At 41.9% G+C, this 18,364-nt stretch overlaps 1 protein-coding gene across 4 annotated transcripts in view; it reads left to right on the top strand.

The window, feature by feature from the left end:
* The window catches only part of SHQ1 (SHQ1, H/ACA ribonucleoprotein assembly factor), a 39,726-nt gene extending 21,684 nt beyond the window's left edge, over positions 1–18,042 (top strand). For 3 of the 4 annotated variants that reach the window (XM_066195526.1, XM_066195528.1, XM_066195527.1), the window contains exon 12: positions 16,863–18,042. In XM_066195526.1, coding sequence (XP_066051623.1) covers positions 16,863–17,511 — 649 coding nt within the window. In that variant the 3' untranslated portion in view covers positions 17,512–18,042. Of the gene's footprint in view, positions 1–7,099; positions 7,274–16,862 lie in introns of those variants that run through there. The other variant, XM_066195531.1, reaches the window with a different exon arrangement.
* The last annotated feature ends 322 nt before the right edge of the window (positions 18,043–18,364 follow it).

Raw genomic sequence — 18,364 nt, 5'->3', positions numbered from 1 at the left:
TGTGGAAACAAAATCCTTGTAGCCAGCAGTGTGTCAATAGCTGATTACAAATTTGGTTTGAGATCATAGTTTGGCTGTGGGTAAATTAGATGAATAAGTGAATGTGTCACTGGGCTGGCAAAAGCTGATTTATTTTAAGCACAGTGTATCCGGAATTGGAAATGATGAAGATGCTGAATAAAACACAGGTGGCTAATAGTTGGAGATGGGGAGTACAAGCTAGGTCTGGAATTCTAAGGGTTTGGGTTGTTTTTTTTTCTTTCAGAAAAATTGCTTTATTTAGGTGCCTGTTACTAAGAGAAAAGTAGATTCCCAAATGTGTTAGACAATGGAAGATATTAGCAAGTGTAGCTAAAATTCCATCTTTCTGCTTGCAATCTTAAAGACAGTTTCACCTGCTTTCTAGGTTCCTAGTATTTCCCTTAAGCTGCTTGTGAAGTGACTATTAATAATTCCATCCATTGTGTAAAGTGGCATGTAAATCCTTTTAAGTGTTGTTAGGTTTTGAAGAAAAGGGAGCATGTTGCTCAGCCAAACCTATCAGAAAAGAGGGAAAAGTAAATGTTAACCTGGGTAACAAAAGCTTGACAAAGACCTATGGAGGCAGCTTGTGGTAAATCTCAGCAGGTGGTGTCAACATTTCTGTTGAAAAGCCAGATGCAGCCAGATGGAAAATTGCATCTTTAACCCCTGAGGTCATAATGACATGTCATCACTTCATTTGATCCCCCTGCTAAGTGAGCTTATCATCCACCCTGCTGTCACTTCTGTTATTGCTTTCATTTCCATAATAAAATTAAATTTAATTTGCCTGGTTTGCATGCTTTTGTTCTTTAGGTCCGAGCTTTTACAAGCCACTCTGATACATATGGCAGCCTCTCCGAGGTGAAATTAGAGCTGAATTTGTGTTCTAAGTCTGGGGTTTTCTCCGTCTTTCACACCTGCCTTTAGCAGAAGGGGATGAGGGGAGAGGAGAAGGATTTTGGGGAAACCACTTGTGGGTTGATGGCTGCAATGTGGGCAGCTGAGACAGGGTAATCCAGGTGTGCATTTACTGCAGGAGAGCTTTTTCTGCCTCCTGTCAGGAGTCTGTCTGTGACCCCACAAGAGCTGTGTCCTTTAGAGAAGTCAGAATCGTTTACCCAGTGTCTCTTGCTGTGCTGAGGTTCCTTTGTGTGGCCTGATGTCTTTCTCCAGTGTTTTGTGTTCCTCTTTGTGCCAGGCTCTATTCACATGGTGGATTTTGGCTGCTGTTGTACATATGTGCCTGCTGGCCATGACATGGGTGGGAGGCTGAACAGCTTCCTCCAGTCCTTGGCCAGGCAGGCAGTACAGGCAGTTCTGCATCTCTGCTTAAGGGAACAGTTCCAGCCCATGGCAGTTTAAAGTATTTTTACCTAATATTTGCATGCATATTTAGCTTTAAACATGTACCACTTCTAATATTTGTAAATGTGTATTTTCTGTGTTCCTGAATTGGAGGTGAAGCTGTGAGTGTTCCTGGCTGTTTTCCAGGGTTTAGTGCTCTCAGTCTAGAATCACAGAATGGTTTGGATTGGAAGGGACTGTACAGATCATTCAGTTCCAACCTTTTGCCATGGAAAGGGACACTTCCACAAGACCGGGTTACTCTTCCATCCATCCAGCCTGCCTGTTGTACAGTTGTTTGCTTCTCATAGTTTTATTGTTTAATGGGTTTGAGGTGTGCAGGACAATGTTTGATCCCATGTATATTTTTCATTATCACTGTTTTTCTACTTTTTTAACTTAGCGTAAAATTCTAAAGATCATTGTTTATGTTGTGTTTTGTAGTAGCTTCGAGATGTGCAGTGAAGGAGAGCTGTGAGCTAGGACAGCTGAGCTGTTAAATTGCCTTGCTGTGTTCTGTGGAACTGTATCTGCAACTTGATTTGTTATCCCTCACAAATACGTGCTCTGCACCCTGAGACAAATGTGATGTTGCTAATTTTGGTGACTGTAGGTGTAACAAGCCAGTTCAAGCATGGACTCCTTGATTTAAAGTAAAAATCAGGATTCCTGGTGGCATTTGTACAGTCTCTGTAGAAGCTGCTGTCTTTATTGGAACTAACTAAATTAAAATCAGATACTCCTGAGCGTGTCATATTTGCTTCTCATGGTTTGGAGGTGAGACAGCCCCTGAAAGGTGGGTTGGCCTCATAGGTCTGTTCTCCTTTTCATCTCTTCCTTACAATCGAAGCCTTGTCCTTGTTACACTGTAATTACCCAGTCTGAAGCCAGCAGGGAGTTACTGCTTGATGTGTAGGATGTGAATTTCTCCTAAATAACTGTAGGATTAATTACATTCACAGCATGTCACGGAGGTGATGAGATCGACTGTGATTGTTCAGGCCCCCTTTTCTTTTCCCCAGGTTTTCTGACTCCCTTGTTTAATCAATACAGTGTAATGTTGCCCTGAAATGTTTAAGGCCTGATGCTGCAAAGGCATGAAGGAGTCCAGGACTTGGTGGGGAAAAAAAGATTTGTGAGATACAGGGCTTTTACTGCCTGTGTCACAGCAGATCCTAAAGTGCACAAGTGAGTAAAGAACTTAAATTTAAGTATTGTAGTTTCAGTCCATTGCATTGGTTTTACCTCAGGCTTTTGGTAGATTTGGGAAAATACTTTGTAACATATAAATACCCTTGAGCTTCTGTAGGCAAATACATCTTTCAAGGAATGTAAATAGAATTTTAACATACATTCCAATGGCATGTTAAAATAATTTGTGAAATGGATCATTTATCTGCAAACTGAAGAAATTTGATTTGGTTACTACTTGCTAAAATCTGAAAAACTTTGATAACTGTTTCAAAGTATGTAGAAAAGATCTTGATTGTACCGCTCTTGCAGCTGTTTCTTCTCGGCATTTTTGTTTTCTTAAGTGTTTTGGGGTTTTGAAAAGCTCATAATACTTGAAAAGACACAAGCCAGGCTTTTAAAAGTCTTTTGGTATTTGCTTTTTGGCTGCTTGTAGGGTTGATAGTCATAGATTAATAGAATGGTTTGGGCTGGAAGGGTCCTTAAAGGTTTTCCCATTCCACCCCTGCCATGGCAGGGACACCTTCCACTGTCCCAGGCTGCTCCAAGCCCCTTCCAGCCTGGCCTTGGACCCTTCCAGGGATCCGGGGACAGCCACAGCCTCTCTGGGAGACTGTGCCACCCTCACAGGGAGGAATTTCTTCTCAATATCCCATCTAAACCTGCCTATACTCATGAAGTCTGATTTCACCTTTATGGCATTTTCATGTTCCTAGGATGGGGTTTAATTGTAACCTTTGAAACTCAGGACTGTCCTACTAAATGAGGAGTGAATGGAGTTACTCTTGTAGCCTCAGCACCTCTACTGTGAAAATACTGAGTTCAGATAAGAGCATTCAGGAACAAAACTGCCCTGAAAGGTTCTCAAATGGTGCACTGCTAATGTTAGTTTAATAAATCTTTGGTTTGTGATGGGGGGAAGAGGGAATGTGTTAACACATAATAAAAATGAATTGGTGCTTTAAAGCATTCTCAAATGTTAGAGAAATATGCTAATTTTCAGCTGTTAACCTCCTGGATCCAGCAGCCGTGATTCCAAAGAACAAAGGCATAAGCAGTAATATATTCTGGATGAAAATCCTGCCTCTTGGCTCTGTGGGATTAATCTGATTTGTACAGCACGTTTAAAGCACTTCATCCAGTTGAGGCGTGAGGGAAAATGCCCCTCCTGGTGCTGTGTTTGACGTGTGTTACAGGGTCGTGGGCAGCTGTTCCCTGCTCTGCCTGGGTTTGACTTTACCTTCATTGCTGCCCCTGTCAGCCTGACTTTAGTGGAGGCTCCAGTAGTTTTAGGTTGGATAAAAACTCCAGTTTTCAGAGTGTGTGGTGCAGAGAAAAGCCAAATTGCTTTCATGGTGCTGCTTTGAAAGCAGCTTTGCCATTAGCATGTGTTTTTAGCTTATGTTCTGCTGTAGCCAGTTGTGTTCACTTATCAGGTAGTGCAACAACCCCATCACAAAACCCCTTAACTTGATCTGTTTTGTAGTGAGAGGATTATATTTTTGAATCTAGCTTTTTAATGGTAATGTCATTGTGGATGCACTGAAGCCACGTAATTCTCTGCCCCCACTCCCTGCAAAACAAAAAACCTCCTGTTTAGAAGATTTTTAATTTGAAGGCTATTCTTTCCTTTGCTGTTTTGCTTTGATAAGAGCCATGCAGGTACATGGACAAACCCCAAAGCCTTGGTGCTGCTCGTGGTCACACCTGGAACACGGTGAGGCAGCTGGGGTTCCTCAGGCTGCACCCTGACTGTCCTGTGAGGACTTGTTGCAGGAGCTCAGGACTACAATCCCTAATTATTGTAGCTCAGGACTACAATCCCCAATTATTGTAATTCCTTCTTAGCAGGTTTTACAAGCTGGCATTACTGCTGCTGGCAGGCAGTTGAGTGTGCAGCACTGTTTGCTGCCTGCCTGGAGTACTCGTGCTGTGCTGGCTTTGCTTCCCGTTCACTTCCTTGGTGGCCTGGAGTGCTGAATTAACTTTGAGCTGTCCCAGCTGCTCTTACCAATGATGAGAGTGGCTACTTCAGATGGTCTTTGAAATTAATTTAATGAATATTTGAAAATCTGTAAGAAAATACATAATATATCCTGTTAGAATTTGGTTTTTTGGCAGCATTAAATGTTATTTATTTAAAGGTATAAAATGAATTGCACAGGCTGCCCCAGACTGGCCACAAGTGCTCATTTGAACAATGTGCATTTTAATCCAAGCGAGTGTAAAATGACACTCTGTAAAAGCTTGTAGAGCACAGTTATGGATTGGAGAATGAAAGAGACTTGAGGGCAACAGCTTCAGAAAAATAGGCTGGGTGATGCTTGAGAACAGTTTGACCCTGAGCAGGTGAGAGGGTGAGTGCACTTCAGCTGAAGAAGCAGAGTAGTATCATTTAGAAGAAGGAAGTGGCATGACCTTAAAATGCATCATTTGTAAGACTGTGTTAAAACACTGATTCTAGTGCTTGTTCAAAAAGATGTTGAAAAATGGAGTGGATTAGGGGCTAAAATACTTCATGAGTGTAAATGGCTGAGTGACCTGTGTTAAGCCAAGACAACAAATAAACTCAGGAGTGCTTTGGTAAGAAAATTAAAGGTTGATTAGGACTTGTCTACAAGTATATGGGACAGCAATTTCAGGTTTTAGCCATTGAGTTGTAAAAATATAAATCACATGGTCTATTTGAACAGGAAAAATTCAGACAGCAATAAGCTTTCACGTTTTCCTAGTGAAAAGTAATTAAGTTGACTCATTCTCCCTGTGTTGTTGGGTAATTCTGTAGAGTCTTACTTGTTTCTATCAGAATTGCACAGCTCAGGTAAACACCTTTTAGTTCAAACCCAAAGCTCTGGGTCTGATGCAGAAAGTATTGGAGATTCTGAGCAACTTACTATGCTACAAAATCATTTTCCTCAAAACTTAGGTAGGACTTTACCAGTTCATCAAAGAGTATGTTGACTGTAGGTAAAACTCCCTAATTTATTTATTTTCATCCCAAATCATCTGCTCTTACAGCTTAGATCACAGTTCTTGGATGTAAAAATAGTAACGAATAATTTGCAGGCACATTCTGTGTCTTTTCTTTCAGTGTTTTGATGCATGTTTTTAATACAATTTCTGTTTGTTTGCTGCCACTGTCTCTCCTTAGGTCCTGCATCTTGTTTAAAGCCTGAGCTGTCACTTCAGGTGTCTGTAAAGCAGGAGGTGCACACAGAGCACTTGTAAATAACAATACCCAACTAATACAGTACACTGACTGAAGAGCCTTAAGGCAGAACACTGCCCTGAGGGCTCAGAAAGGTGATAGACAGGTGTGTATAATACCAGAAATTCCCCCTCATGTATGTTTTAGCAAGCCCTGTAGAAACATGGATTTTTAACAAGGGATTTAATCTCTCCTTCCAGCTGCTTGCTGCAGTTCCCTTTGATGTTTTTGCTCTCCTGCCCTCTGTTGTTTTTTCCTATTTATTCCATCACTTTTCTATAGCTCAGATTCCTTCAGGCTGTGTCTGAATGCACCTTGCTGTGGGCAGAGAAGGCAAAGAAGAAAGCCTTTTTTCCCCCCCCTCAGGCTACTGCTTTGATTTTCCAAAGTTGTTGGGAGGCAGCTCCTGTGTGCCTGCAGAAGGGTCAGTGACCTGTGTCATGTCTTTTTTCAGGCAGCACAGCTCAGCTGAGTGGATTTCTGGTTTGATGAGGGGAAGGATGAGCTCGTGCAGTGTTGCCTTTCTGAGTAGGTGCAATGTGCAGCTCTGGTCCAAGGGGGAAGCTGAGCTCCAGGCTGGGAACATCTCCCTGCTTTGTTTCCAGCCTGCTCAGCAGCTAGCTACCTTAATAATAATAATAATAATAATAATAATAATAATAATAATATAATTTCTATGATCATAGAATCACGGAACAGTTTGGGTTGGGAGGGACCTTCACAGCCACCCAGTTCAACCCTCCTGCAATGAGCTGGGACATCTTCAACTCAGTCAGGTTGTTCCAAGCCCTGCCCAACCTGGCCTTGAATATTTCCAGGGATGGGGCAGCCACAGCTTCTCAGGGCAACCTTTTCCAGTGTTTCATCACCCTCATTGTTAAAAACTGTTCATTTATCTAACCTAACTGGACCCTGCTGCAGTTTCAAACCATCCCCTTGTTCAGTGGTGCCCCAGAGCAGCTGGGAACAGGTGCCCAAACACAGCAGGGGATGTGGGAGGAGCTGGCAGCAGGCTGTTCTCTTCAGGCCCTTGCAAAAATCTGCTTTCCTGCCAGGAGTTTGCAAGATGCTGGGGTTTGGTATTTTTTCCTGTTTAGACTGTTAGTTGAGGATGGACTGAGAATGAGAAGGCTGCAGGTGGTGTTTTCCCCTCAAGTGTTCTGGGTGTCAGTCACAGTTGATGGAGCAGTGGAAGAATTAAACTCTGATCAACCCCACTGTGTTGTTTGGTGGATAAATTCCATTGTAAAGGGGAAGGATCACGTTGGAGTAATGTTTGTAGTTGTGCCTTTAAGCCTGTTCCCTGCCATTGTTGTTATTTCTCTAATACAGGACTTTGCTGGCATTATCCTGACACTAAAATTGACATTTTCTGCCCTGCTGTGTGAGTACTTTTCATTCCCATACTGTCACACAAATTGGCAGATTTGCAGCATGAGAAGAGCTTTCTCCTAGATCACCAGCAGTGATGGTGAAGACCAAGTTCTGGGTGATGGCAGCACAGAAACTTGAGGGAGATTGGGCTAATACTGAACAGTTGTCAGTGTTCCATTTCTGTAACACAGCCAGTATTACTATCATTTTATAAAAATCTCACTCTGCATCTGTTTTAGGGTGAGTTATCTGTTCATCTTTCATTATTTGTGTTCATCATCTATGACTTTGGAAGCTGTGCCATTATTAGATGTTTGGACTGGCTGCAACTTACTGGAGCTATTTTGGCAACAGAGCTCCGTTAAACTGTTCTTAAAACATATAAATACTCTTCAGTTTCTTTTTATAGTCCAATATTAATTCCAAGTCTGTTTTCTCTTATGAATATTTTCATAATATCATCTACATAAGTAAGCTGTACTTGATTTCTTTTATAATCCATGATCTGTTTGGTTTCAACTTATCAAAAAGACCAAGTAATGAAAGTAAGATGTTATATTGGAAAGCTTCATCTTTTTTTAAAATATTTATAAATGTGAAGTTCAGCTCATGCAGTATTTAGATTCATTATGAAAGAAGCACTGTGGAATTTCAGAATAAATATGGGGGGAAAGTCACTTGAAACATTCAGACTTATTAACATAAAAGAAGTCACTTAAATTGAAATGATGGTGCTACGTTTTATATTTGATTTATGGTTAACAAACTGTAATACTTTAAGCTATGTAGATAGCAGTTCATGTTTACAAGACTGCCAGTTGGATTGCAGTGTAAGTACATCACTCTCTTGGTTTCAGAATCCACCTAATGCCCTTTGAAAGCCAGAATTCCAAGATTAAAGCGTTTTATGTTGCCCTTAAGCCTGCTGGATTCTCCCCATCAGCGGTTGTTTATGGGGCAGGGCTGTGTTTTGTCACCTGCACAGAAGGGGGGAGTTTCTCATGCCCAGAGAAGTCTCTTGGTGTTCTCCTCCTCTCCATTTGAAGTGGGGGCATCTTGTTCACAGTGAGATGCATTTTCCCGACTTTTTTGAACCCAGTGCTCATTTTCCAGTGTGGTTTTCCTGTTTGCAGTGAAGATTTGCTGTGCAGGGAATGCTTTTCCAGTCTCTTTTTCTGGTGTCTGTGAGGAAAGGAGAAAAAATTACTTCATAAACTTCCCAACCCAAGCCTTGTGCTCTTTGTCCCTTCCCCACATCCTTTGGCACCTCCACCAGGCACGAGGCATATCCACAGCTGGAATTAGCATGGATTGGCTGGTGGGTGCCTGCCCTGGCCTCCACCAAGTCAAGACACAATTGCTGTGTCCTGCCACCCTTGTCCCAGGAGGCTCATTGTTCATCCCTCTGCTTATTTTCATGAAATATTCAGGAATTCAGAGATCTTTAAATTCTAGTTGCTCTTAAATTTGATGAAGTTGCCTGCTGTTTCCAGGAGTTGTTAGAAAGGAAATCATTAACGGTCAGTGCGGACATGGACAGTGTAACTGTGTAAATCTCGGTTATTTAGGCTAAAAATCAGAGTCCATCATCTTGAGAGACAGAAAGCATGAATTCCATACCTGCAGTTGCGTAAAAGATCTTGCACAGATTGCGCACTTATTTCTTTTTAGTACTGACTTGAAGTTTAGAGATTAAGTAGTCTCTGATGTGTTGGGGAGATGGTTTGTTTCTTTCCTATGAAAACAGTGATTAATCCAGGACTAATTCCTGTGAACAAATGCTGTGTTTTTGCTGTTGTGTTTACACTCATCTGTCTTTTGTTGCAGATAAGGTAGAAAATTAGTTAAAGTTTAGGTCAATTTTTACCTAAGTCCTGAAGAAAATGGTCCTGTTTTTCCTTCACTAACATTCTTCCATTATCTTCTGTACTCATTGATCAGAGCTAATGAGATTTTAATGGAGTTATTTATGGCTTCTCCCTCTTACTATAAAAGTGTATAATAAACTGAGCACATGAAACTGTTGGATGGTGCTGTTTGTTTTTATCTCTGTTAATTGTACGACCTCTTCTGTGATTCTTTCAGATCCCCTAAGTCAGGCAGGGTATGATGAGCCAACCAGCTAATAAAGGCTGGAAAAAGCTTAGTAGATGTTACTGATTTATCTTTCTGATGATTATAAAATATTTTCTATGCTCTTCTGCGTGAGGGCCTTTTGCTGCCATGAAAGGGTTCAGGTGCTTTGTGTGTTTTTCAGTTCATGCCTCAAACTTCATGGCAGTATTGTTGTGCTTTAAGTTTTAGCACTTAAAAGGAATGGTTGTGTTCCCAGATCTGGATGAAATAAAATCTGTGCACGGATTGCCCAAACTTGTGGAGAGTTGATGTAAAAAATGTGTAGTAAGGTACTTGAGCAATAAAACCAGTGTAAAGTTAGTTGTTGTCATGGTTTGTAAGCCATGCACGTGTCAGCAGTGTGCATGACAGGCAAAGTGGGTGGCACTATTAACACTTTCCAAGATTACTTTCTGCTCTGAATTTCCTTCAGAACTTCCTTTGGAGTATTTCTGTTCCCTGATCCTGAACTTGCTTTTTCAAAGCTATTTCACAATGATTGGAGGTCACTGACTAGTGTATAATTGAAGCACTCATTATAAATAACCTTGAAAGTGAAATACTAAATGGGGAAATATGTGAGATGCTATAAAACACACTCTAAAAGGTGTAATTGAGCCTTACTCTCTTGTCTCCGGGCAGATTCTGAGGCTCAAGTTCTCTTGTAACCCATGACTTTTTAAAGAGTGGTTTGGGCAAATGGATGGTGCCTTTAGAGTGATGACTTTCTTATTATTGCACCTAAATGTCCATTTGTAAGGGTTGTTTGCCTGAACTGGAGGGGTTTTGTGATCTAACCTCATTGTTGGACCATTTATGCAATTTTGTGCCTGTTGACTCGAGCTGTTTCTGCATTAATGAATTCTGCTTTAGTATTCAACACCATCATCGTTATTGCTCCTGTGTCTTACCAGTCAGGGCTGATCAAACCGAGACTCTTTCATGTCTTGAATATTTTATTAAAATCAAATTGTCTGTCAATTCTATATCATAAGAATTCAATTTTTTTTTTCTTTCAAGCTGCCTGAAAGTGCATGTCAGGTATGGAGGGATGTTTCTCATTGTTGGTTGCCTTTCTGAAGGAATCGTGCTACTTTTGGGCTAAACCGCTGAAGTTTACGTTCTGTTACAGCCATTTGAGAGTGTGCATTTCCTTCCTGCTTTATCCTCCAACCCTGGCTCTCAGAACATGCTGATTGGTGACCAGGGTGATAATCTCAGTTATCAGCTTCAAGCTTTCCCCAAGGATCACCAATTTGGTTGCTCCAGTAGCTGTTCTGGACTAGACAGAAGCTGCATCTGAATTTTAGAGCAAAGAACAGTTTGTTTTCTTCTTGAGGGACTAGTTGGGTGCTTTGTCAGCTGTGTCATTCTTGTGTGAGCTCACTTTCTTATCTTCTACTTTTGTGTTTGGCTGTAACTTGTTGAGCCTTCTGCTTTGAGAGAACTTAGGCTGTAGACTTACTGCCATGGGGATATTAATTTCCATCAGGATTGTGACAGAGTTCCTGCGGGAAGTTCATTTGGCATTATCGGGAGACTGGATGTTGAACAGTGTCTCTTCATACCCTGATGTCTGGGCAGATGAGGCTTGGGCTGGAGGGCAGTGATGGAATCCAACAAGAACCACTGTGGGCAGGGAGAAGATGAGACCATTGGGAGGGTGTGGAGAGCCTGTCCCTTTGCAGGCGCCCTTTTGTTCACTAGTGACAGACCCTGCAGAAGCACCAGTGATGTCCTATTGCAGCCTGTCCTCAACCAGTCTGGTGGCAAGACAGAAAATTTCATTTTTCCTTATAGTTTAACTGACATTTCAATGTCTTGCAGATAATAAATTTGCACATGCTCTGTATCTGAACTGCTGAGACTCTGGGATAATATCTGGTGATGTCTGAGATAATATTAACTCTAGAATTGTCTTAATACTCGCAGTGCCTCTGGCTAAATGAATAATTGGGGGAAATTGTAAGCAGTGCTGCCAGGTATGTAATTTGGAACACATTTAAAGTGGGGATACTGGTCTGGTTGTATTGCTTGGTATCTTATCTGTTTTATCAAAGAAAGAGGCTGTCTGTGAAACTTTCTCTCAAGTCTGAGTTTTGCCAAGCTTTGTGGAGAAAGGTAATGTAAATATAGCCTGATGCTTTCCCTTTAAACTTTGTAACTTTTTGTATGTTAGAGATATAAAATTAAGGCTCTTGTGATGCAGCAGACCGGAAGCTTAATGCAGCAGCTTTGCTATGAGATGGATCCTGCGTGTCCAGAGCTCCTGCTGGGTGGAGATAAGTTAACTAAGTGCCCTTTCAGTGTGTGTCAGGCCTGCTGGGGGCACAGCAGGCTGCTGGGCTGTGTGTGTGGATCCATCCCCAGGAGCTGCTGGCAGGGACACGGAGCCGCTCCAAAGGCACGTCTGCGCTTGACGGCTCTGCTGCCTCTGAGACTTGTTTATCTTGCCTGCAAGGCCTAAAGATAATTAATGTAAAGTGTTTCACACTCTCAAACAGGGCTTGTCAGCCCTGTGGAGCTGAGTCCTGCCAGCACGGAGGACTGATTCCCACTGGAGCACTGAGTGGGCCCTAACCACATGCAAGCAACATAATTTTTAGTTAATTCCTAGATCAGTTAGGTCCTATTCAAACACCAGGCTGGCCAGCAGAGCTGCTGTCAGTGTTTGTGATACTGAGGGGCCTGTGCTTGGTTCCTTTCCTCTCCTGCTGGGGCAGGAGCAGCTTGATGTGCCCTGGCAGCTCTGAGCCATCACTTGGCCAGGACTGAGCCAGGGGAGAGACCAGGGAGACTCTGCAGCGTTGTGCCATGTCTTACACCTTGTTTACACAGAGTACTCAGAACAGGGGATGTTTGTATACAGCTGTGAATGCAAAGCCAAATTGATGAGCCAGTCGAAATAATCCTTCTATTGTTTACAGCAACAAAAGCAAGCTGGAGCTTGTGCCTGTGCAGGAAAAGTCACTTTCCATTCCACAGCAGGATGTTACTGACTCCAGCTTTGGGAGGCTGTGCTGCCAGTGTGAATCTTTCATAGAACCATGGAATGGTTTAGGTTGGAAGGGACCTTAAAGATCAGCCAGTTTGAACCAGTGACACCTTCCACAGTTTTCCAAGCCCTGTCCAGCCTGGCCTTGGACACTGCCAGGGATCCAGGGGCAGTCACAGCTGCTCTGGGCAGTGACATTCACTCCCATGTTTACAAATAATTTGCAGAGTGTTTTAGATCTGTAATTCCTCTGCCATGATTGAGTATGCAGTGCCACCATCATTCAGAATGAAGAGCAGACTGCTGATTTTTGTATTTTCAAGTTCTCTTTGAGTTGTTTGGTCTTTTTTAACACAACTGCTAAAACAAGAGTACTGCGTATATGGGAAGTACCAGGCAGATGGGAAGGTCTGAGCTATTGACACCCTTTCTTTAAACCTTTTTCCTTATGTAGTGCTGACTGATAGACATAGTGTTACAGAAGTATATTAATTTTTTTTCTTCATCATTTGGGAAAAATGAGAGGATTTTGTGTTTGGATGTACCCCCCTCACCCAAGTCCTGCATTTGTTTTTTACTGTCAGTGGCTGGGTTGATTTTTGTTCTCCCTTCCAGCTTACGTGAAATGTTCCTTGGAAACAATCAAATCCCTGATGTCTGTCTGCAGTGAGAGTTCTCCTCATAGCTCCATGTTCTGGAGATAACAGCTATCTTGACTCCTCAGGTCCTGGTGCTCTCTGTACTCCCTGGAACAGAGAACAGAACTGGAGCTTGTGGGAGTTTGGCTTTACCTGGAGTTGTGTCCTGCTCTGCTCCCACCCTGGTTGTCACTCGTGTCCCAGTCCTGCAGCCAGTCCCATCCCCATCTCTTCTCTTTATGTTGTCACAGGTGGCCTTTGCTGTAAACCTCTAATGATTTCCCTTTCCTGTTGCCATAATCCTCTTTTTATTTTTCTCAGAGTTCTATCCATCTCCCTTTATTGGCTAAATCTCCTTTGATTCTTTGTTCTTTTCAGCCCAGTTTCACTCCTTTATAATCTAAGATCTGTAGAACAAGATTTTTTTCTTCTTCTTCTAGCACCTGAAGAAACTCTCCTGTGTGCCTAGACAAGGATTACTGTAGTTCTGTCTTGGAATTTTAATTCCAGACTACATGGACAAGCCCCGAGCTGCTTCTCTTATCTGTTCCTCAAAGCTATGCATTAAACAAAACATGCATCTGATCAATTTAACCTGTAATTAAACATTTTCCTTAAGCAACTGACATCGTGATAACTAATAATTATCATGTGTAGCACCTTTAAAACCTATTATGCATGTTTATGTAAGAACACTATTACCATAATAATAAGATATCATTACCACAAATGTGCATACTGAATGAGCATGTCTTAAAGTAATCATGGATTCCATTAATCATACTTGAAAAATTAAAGTATTTGCTGTCTAATCTCTCAAACACTACTCGAAAGATTCTGGAAACAGCAGGGCCTGTTTACTGCAGGTCTCTCATCCACAAGTTCTTGTTTCTGGTGTCTCATTTTTGTTTTCCTGAATTGTTGCTTATCTTTCACCTTGGGAAACCATCAGCTCAGAGACCAACAGTCTGCCTTTGAAAGCATTTCCATGCTGGTTTTTAGTCTGTTTGGCTTGTTTTTTTGTCTAGGGAGTGTTCTTAAAGCTGATGTAAAATGCTCTCCTGAAACTTGGTTCTCCTTCAAATTAGATAATTGCCTTAGAGGAGATGAACTGATGGCTAATTGTAATTCTCTTAGTCCCTTGCACGGGGGCAGAATAGAAACAACTCCGTTCTTCAAGTATTCTTTGTTGTTGTTTTCTTTAAATACAAGGTTGCAGAGTTGGGGAATGAAGTTTTTTGGGTTTGTATATGAAATCGTTAAGGGGTGACAGTTTTGTCTCATATTGAAAAGTTTTGCTCTGTAGATTTTGATAGAGACTGGATGAGCACAGTGAAAGTTGGGAAGAAGCACTTGACCTACTGGGAACTGAAACAAGACTTTTTTGTAGAGTCAGAATATTTGGGGTTGGAAGGGACCTTTAAAGGCCATCTAGTCCAACCCCCCTGCAATGAGCAGGGACATCAAATACCTGATGTGGCCAAGAGCTAAAAAACCAACTTAATTGCTTTAGGGAGATCATTCTTTTATCTGTCAGTACTTTGAATTTAGTAGCATAATGTGTGTTGAGTCAAGTTTATCAGTGTGTATTTTCTTCCTTAACATTTGGCATTAGGTAACCTGGACCCAGCAAAGTATTAATTAATGCCTAAAAAGCACATTAGATCATACAACTCCTTAATACTTGATGCAGTTCTGTGATACGTTTCTGTATCTTACTATACAAACTGCATTATAAGAGAGTAGTGAAGGAGGTGGAGAGAGAATTTAAAGGGCTGAGAGTCTGGAGCAGGGAAAATAGGCATGAAAAGGTAGAAAAAATAGGCAAAAATAGAAAAAAAAAACCCCAAGAAATAGAATTAGGAAACAAATTGACAGATATAATAAAAGTGTGGGGAGAAACAGGACTTTGAAATTTACTTTTCTGCCATAATGGCAGCAGTGAAATGGGGGGGCGGGGGGAATGAGACAGGCAGTGGGAACTGGGGGGAAATTGTTGTGCCAGAGGGTGTGTGGTGAGCTGCTCATGGTGTCAGTGAAATTCAAGGGAACCACGTAAATGGGCCAAAGCAGGGTTCTGTGACAGGGCACACCCACCTTTGGAGCTCCTGTGGCTGTGGGCAGCCTGGGAACAGGAGAGGAAAAGGAATTGAACCTTCATGTTCTGAGCAGCTCTCACAGGGGAAGGAGGCACGTGCACAGCCAGAGTTAGAAGGAAGGAAAGAGGCTGTTTGAAAAGCAAAGCAAAATGCTTTCTGAAAGGGATATAAACTCTGGTGACTCGGGGTATAAATCAGCCTCTCCCCAGTGTGCTCAGGAAGCAGATTTCCCTGCAGCCACTTGCTCTGTTCCCACCTACCTGCAAGGCTCCATGAACCTCTCCATGTATCACTTGGCTTCTTTTCCTTTCTCTCTACTGGTGGAGCAGGGAGAATGCTTGCTTTGTTCCCAATTAGGTTGGCAATTTCTCAAATCCCCCATAATTTTTGAGAAAAATGCAAGTCCTTGACAAAAAAAAAAAAATGGAAAAAAGTTGCCGGAAAGAAAACATGATTCTAATACGTTTTTAAAATTTGGTATCCCGTTTTTTATTAGAGGCTGGTAGCATCATGTTGCATTTAATTCTTAGCTTCAGATTTGAAAATTCTCAAAATATAAATTGTTTTCTGTTGCTTTACTTCTGGGAAAGTTCTTTCTCAGTTTCCCAGTCTGTGAGTTGAACTAAGGAAGTCAAGTGTGTTGTATTCAAAGTTTTTAAAGCGTTTAAATGTGGCACTGTCTGTAAAACCTGCAAGAAGCTGCACTGAATTTCCCTTCCCCCACTTAAAAATACAATTCCTTTAGGAGCAAAAGAAAAAAAAAGTGGAAGCATCTATGTTATACTGAGAAATTATGCCCCCTGGGAAATAGAATATAAAGATCTTTAAAATCATTCAAGTGAGAGGAGGAGCGCTTTAACTTCTGCCTGGCAGGAGCCGTGTGCTACATCCCCAGCTCCTTGCTCCAGTGTCAGTGTGTCGTGCCTTGCAGGTTCACAGCTCCGGCAGAGGAAATGAAACCCAGTCAGTTACTGCAGGATTTATAGCAGACCTGCTGCTGCAGGAAGTGGTGAGAAGCTGATTGATAGTCTGAGGCAAAACTCCACAACAAGAAACAGGATGTATGTTGGGGTTTTTAGACCCATTTTCCCCTCTGCCCTCACACCCCCCCCCCCCCTCCATTTCGAGGCACTCTCTTGCTTTTTAGTCTCTATTTATAAATCCACGGTGCCCTTTTCTGGTAAAGCACGTGCTGCCTTCCAACACTCGAGGAAATGGATGGGGCTGGACCAGAGATTTGAAGCCAATGTGGTGTGTCTGCTTTATTAGGGGCATTTATCTAAATGATCCTGTTCCTCCTGCTGAATTACATTTCAGCTGAACTCCAAGTGAAGGGCGAAGCAGCCAGAGTTATTGAACATCTCCTGTGATGGTGGGTGCACCAGGCTGGGTGGGAGAGGAGGAGCACGGATCACTAATCAGCCCTGTTCTCTTGCTTCAGATGCACTTCAGATATATCTGGGAGGGTAGGAAACCAAAATGGTTTTGCTGCACATAAACTTCAGCCAGCCAACCCTGTGCTGCAGAGTGAGCTGTTAAAGACATCAAACCTGAAAAGGTTTGTTCTGAAATCTCTTCTTCCTCTCTGTGCACTGCTGGAGCATCCAGCAGCTGGGTCATTCAGAAAGGGATCCTCAAAGCCTATCAGTGGGATATTGCCTAACCTCGTGGGAGAAGTTACCCTAAATAATTGCAATTATGAATCCTTCTGATTTTTTTTCTTCCTCTAACATCCACTTTTACAATCATGATTGAAGAAGAAAGTTGTTTGCATACCAAACAAATGGAAGAAACGTTTAAGGTTTGTGTTCTCGTTATCGAATGGGAAAGTTCTGTTTGTCAGGTTCAGTAACTTATCTTGTTCTTTGTTTAAGGTCAAAAAAGTTGGCTGCACTCTGTGAGTCCTTGCAGAAAACCACGCTCAGTAAGTCCCACATGGGGCTGGAGCTGGAGGAGCTGGAGGCAGCAGCAGTGCTGGTACAGGAGGAAGAGAAGGCGTTAAAAGCTGCTGGCACAGTTTCCAAGCAACAGCTGCTTTGCTCTGAGTCGGAGACAAGTGACTCTGAAGAATCCAGCAGCACTTCATCATCTGAGACAGAAGGCTCTGATTCAGATGAGCAGGAGTCCTCGAGCAGCGAAGATGGGGAAATAAATTCTTTCCAAGGCGTGCTCCAGGAGGAGAGGACAGCTCCACTTATTGACTGTAATGGATTAAGGCAGGGCGCAAACACTTCGGCGCTGGAGGTCAGTGATGGAAAATCAAAGGTTTCCCTGCAATCTCCTACTCCTCCTGGAAAACTGGTGGAAGAATTAGAAATGCAAATCCGCTCTGCAATGAGACTTTCAGAGCAGCCTGAAGGATTGGCTACTGCAGGCTGCATTTCACAGGAACAAGAAGAAAACCCTGTACCCGAGCCTGACAGATTTTCAGAAGATGCTGCTGGGAAGGGAAATTTCTTGGAGGTGTCTCCCAAGCCAAACCCGTTGCTTTTTCTCTGCAGCACAAATGAAGATGAAGACTAAAGGGCTGTGCAGGAGCACAGTGTGACCCACAGGCTCCCAGCTTGTTCTATAATGAGCTGTCCCAAAGCTGTCCTGTGCTGCACAAAGATGTTTTTCTTTTTTGTTGTTGGAGGACAAGAGTGCTTTGAATAGAAATGATAGGACTATGTGATACTTTCACAGTTAATTCTTATTTTTCTCCAACAGTCTCATATTTAATATGAGAACATATAATTTCAATAAATTTCTAGAAACAGTTTTCATTAAGCTTACTCAGTAATAGAATGATGTCCTAATCAAATACAACTGAAATGACTCATTTTAATTTTCTTTAGCTGTTGGGATTTACTTGAAAAATATCCTCATTGTGTTTGTAAAAACTTGTTTATGACATTATACTGTTCTCTTAAAATGCTTCATAGCAAACCACTTCAAATAATGGTTACAAGTTTAAAAGTTTAAATAGTGATGGTAAATTATTTTAAATGATATAAATTCTATATTTTTTGTACAAAATAAAGGAAATTTCTATGCCATCAATACAAAATCCAATGGTTGTGTCTTTTATGTCTGAGATAGAAGTTTATATTTCTGCAGTTCTTCCATAAGTTCTTTCAGCAGTTCTGTCATGTATTCATTCTTTCGTGCTGTATTTGAAATGTTTCTGTGTGTGGACACTTCTGTTGCTGTTTAAAGAACAGAAATCCCAATTATTTAATGTTTTTCTGCTGCTGGTCTCAGTTCCACCACAGCAGTGTTAACCAGAGTAAAGGAACAACACAGTTTGGGGATCTTGGAACAGGGCTGAGAGCAAACCTGGCCTGGGTAGTCCTGGCTTTGTTAGTCTACCCGACAGCTTTCCCAACTTATTTAT

This window comes from Chamaea fasciata, unplaced genomic scaffold (assembly GCF_029207755.1).
Source record: "Chamaea fasciata isolate MVZ Bird 193981 ecotype frontalis unplaced genomic scaffold, bChaFas1.0.hap1 SCAF_13, whole genome shotgun sequence".
NCBI classification, from domain to species: Eukaryota; Metazoa; Chordata; class Aves; order Passeriformes; family Sylviidae; genus Chamaea; species Chamaea fasciata.
Note: the sequence above shows the minus strand (reverse complement) of the source record. Positions and strands in the feature narration are given on the sequence as shown.